This window comes from Myotis davidii, unplaced genomic scaffold (genome assembly GCF_000327345.1).
Source record: "Myotis davidii unplaced genomic scaffold, ASM32734v1 scaffold223, whole genome shotgun sequence".
Lineage (NCBI taxonomy): Eukaryota > Metazoa > Chordata > Mammalia > Chiroptera > Vespertilionidae > Myotis > Myotis davidii.
In genome coordinates this window covers 4,845,846-4,847,918 of record NW_006294609.1, presented here as the reverse complement: position 1 = coordinate 4,847,918, position 2,073 = coordinate 4,845,846, and the positions used below count along the sequence as shown (strand labels likewise).

Here is a 2,073-nt window from a genome sequence, read left to right as displayed (position 1 = left end):
GGCGTCGGGCCTGGGCAGGGGGCCAATCCTGCGATTGGAGATTGATGGGGGTCAATGCCTGAGGGCTCCCAGTATGTGAGAGGGGGCAGGCTGGGCTGAGGGACACTCCCCCCCACCCCCACCCAGTGCACGAATTTCGTGCACCGGGCCCCTAGTTAAAAATAAATAAATAAGCTTAAGTCCTTTTAAGTCCTTTATTTGCTTTCCTTTCCAGAACACCAAGACTCGAGCTAACTTTGGCTCCCGCCCATTCGCCTATGCCGAAGGGCAGGCCCACCGCAATGCTGCTGACCTGTGCACTGACCTGGCAGAGGAGATCAGTGCTAACTTCGAGGCCCTGCCCTTTGCCATGGCATCTGACAGTGACAATGATGCTGGCACCAGTGTTGCATCAGACCCAGGCACTCATGGACCACCGTGCAGGATTGCCGCTGTGGCCACCCCTCAGCAGCGTAAGCCAGCTCCTCCCAGGGCCCCACTGCATTTTGGGGATGCAAATGCTGTTAGTCAATTTAACTTGGGCTCGTTCTGGTACCCGTGGGAATGGGGTAACTGGCCCAATGAAAGGAAATGGGGATAAGGAGGAAGCAAGGCAGACTTGAAATTAGAACCCACCCCCTCTACTTCCCCCCCCACCAAAATAGGAAACTTGCCACCACTCAGTGAAAGTGCAAGCCTGCAAGATTGTCCATTTTTATGAGATAAAAACCCCAGAATTTTTTATGAAATCTAATTTTAAAATGTTTATAATTTCTTTGAGTTGTTTTAAATCTGAGGTCATCAAAGAATAAAAAGCTGATTCTGGAAGCTTTCTATTATTTGAAAATTTTCATAATCAAACTGAATAAAACTGAGCTTTCTGAACTAAAGATGTCTGCAAGTCATATTTAGGCCCTTAGGATACTGGTTTACAAACTGTCTTAAGTATCTGTTTAATTTTTATGATGATGAACTTTTCAGATTCTTCCCTGAGTTGAATTATACCCACTAAACCTATCGCAGGATTCCGGGTAATTATAAATAATTAGTTATTTCTTGGCGCTACACTTGAAAATCCCTACAAATATACGAGTTTTTCTATCACATACATTCAGAGAATCCGGTTTGTCCACGGTGAGAAGTGCATGATTTCCAGCCTGCTCTTGCCTAGAACTCACTGCCATTGTGCTTTGTTACAGAATATGACAGCGACACGTCCTGCCATTACAAAGTAGAGCTCAGCTATGAGAATTTCATCACTTCTGGCCCAGACCCCCACCCGCCTCCCATTGCAGATGATGAAAGTGATGACGATGACGATGATGACATCCCACAGGTAAGAGACCTGCAGCATCCACTTAGCTCGCTAGTGCCCAGGACAAGCCATGAGGAATGATTTTGATCTGAACATACAAGACTGGAACTGTTACGCTTTGAATGATGTCATTGGGTTTCATCAGTGCCTTTGCAGTGTTTGTTTTTCTAAACTACACATCAGTAGCAACACCTACTGGGCTCTTTTGCCCAGTACTGATCCAGAGACGTTAGAGAAATGAAGTATTTGATGATAATCCAGCAGTAAAGTTGGCTTTAGAGAGAAGGAAGTCTAGCTGTTGCCTCCCCTGGCATCTGAGGTATAGAGAGCTGTGGTCCACACAGTGTGTTTCCATTACTGGCCTGTGAGGGGGTGAGAGCTGTAAGTGAGAGCAGGACTGATGACTGCATGAAGCATTCTCTCTGATCATGAGTTTTCCTTCCTCCAGGAGGACCACTATGCCCTGCTGGTGAAAGCGTGGGAGACCAAGGTGTTCCCTACTATCCGAAGACGCTTCCGCAACGAAGCAGAGCGGAAGTCGGGCCTGGACCAGATCAAGGGAGCTCTACAACTAGGTCAGTGCTTTACGTTCTCCTATGGCGTTCACTTCTTGATTTGAAGAGATGTGTTTAGGTGACACTCAGGATGTAAATCAGGAAAGAGGGTTCATCTAAATGTGGGCTGGACCTAACAGTGTCTTCTCTCTGTACCTTTACTGAGCTCTGTGGCCCTGACTTTCATTGCCAGGGTTTTCTCTCCTTGTCATTTTAACTTGGTGT

General features: G+C 46.8%; 1 protein-coding gene across 1 annotated transcript in view; it reads left to right on the top strand.

Moving 5' to 3' along the window:
* The window catches only part of HECTD4 (HECT domain containing E3 ubiquitin protein ligase 4), a 142,193-nt gene that overhangs the window by 101,499 nt on the left and 38,621 nt on the right, over positions 1-2,073 (top strand). Inside the window, exons 50-52 of the mRNA XM_015567364.1 lie at positions 215-452; positions 1,179-1,315; positions 1,743-1,869. Coding sequence (XP_015422850.1) covers positions 215-452; positions 1,179-1,315; positions 1,743-1,869 — 502 coding nt within the window. The remainder of the gene's footprint in view (positions 1-214; positions 453-1,178; positions 1,316-1,742; positions 1,870-2,073) is intronic.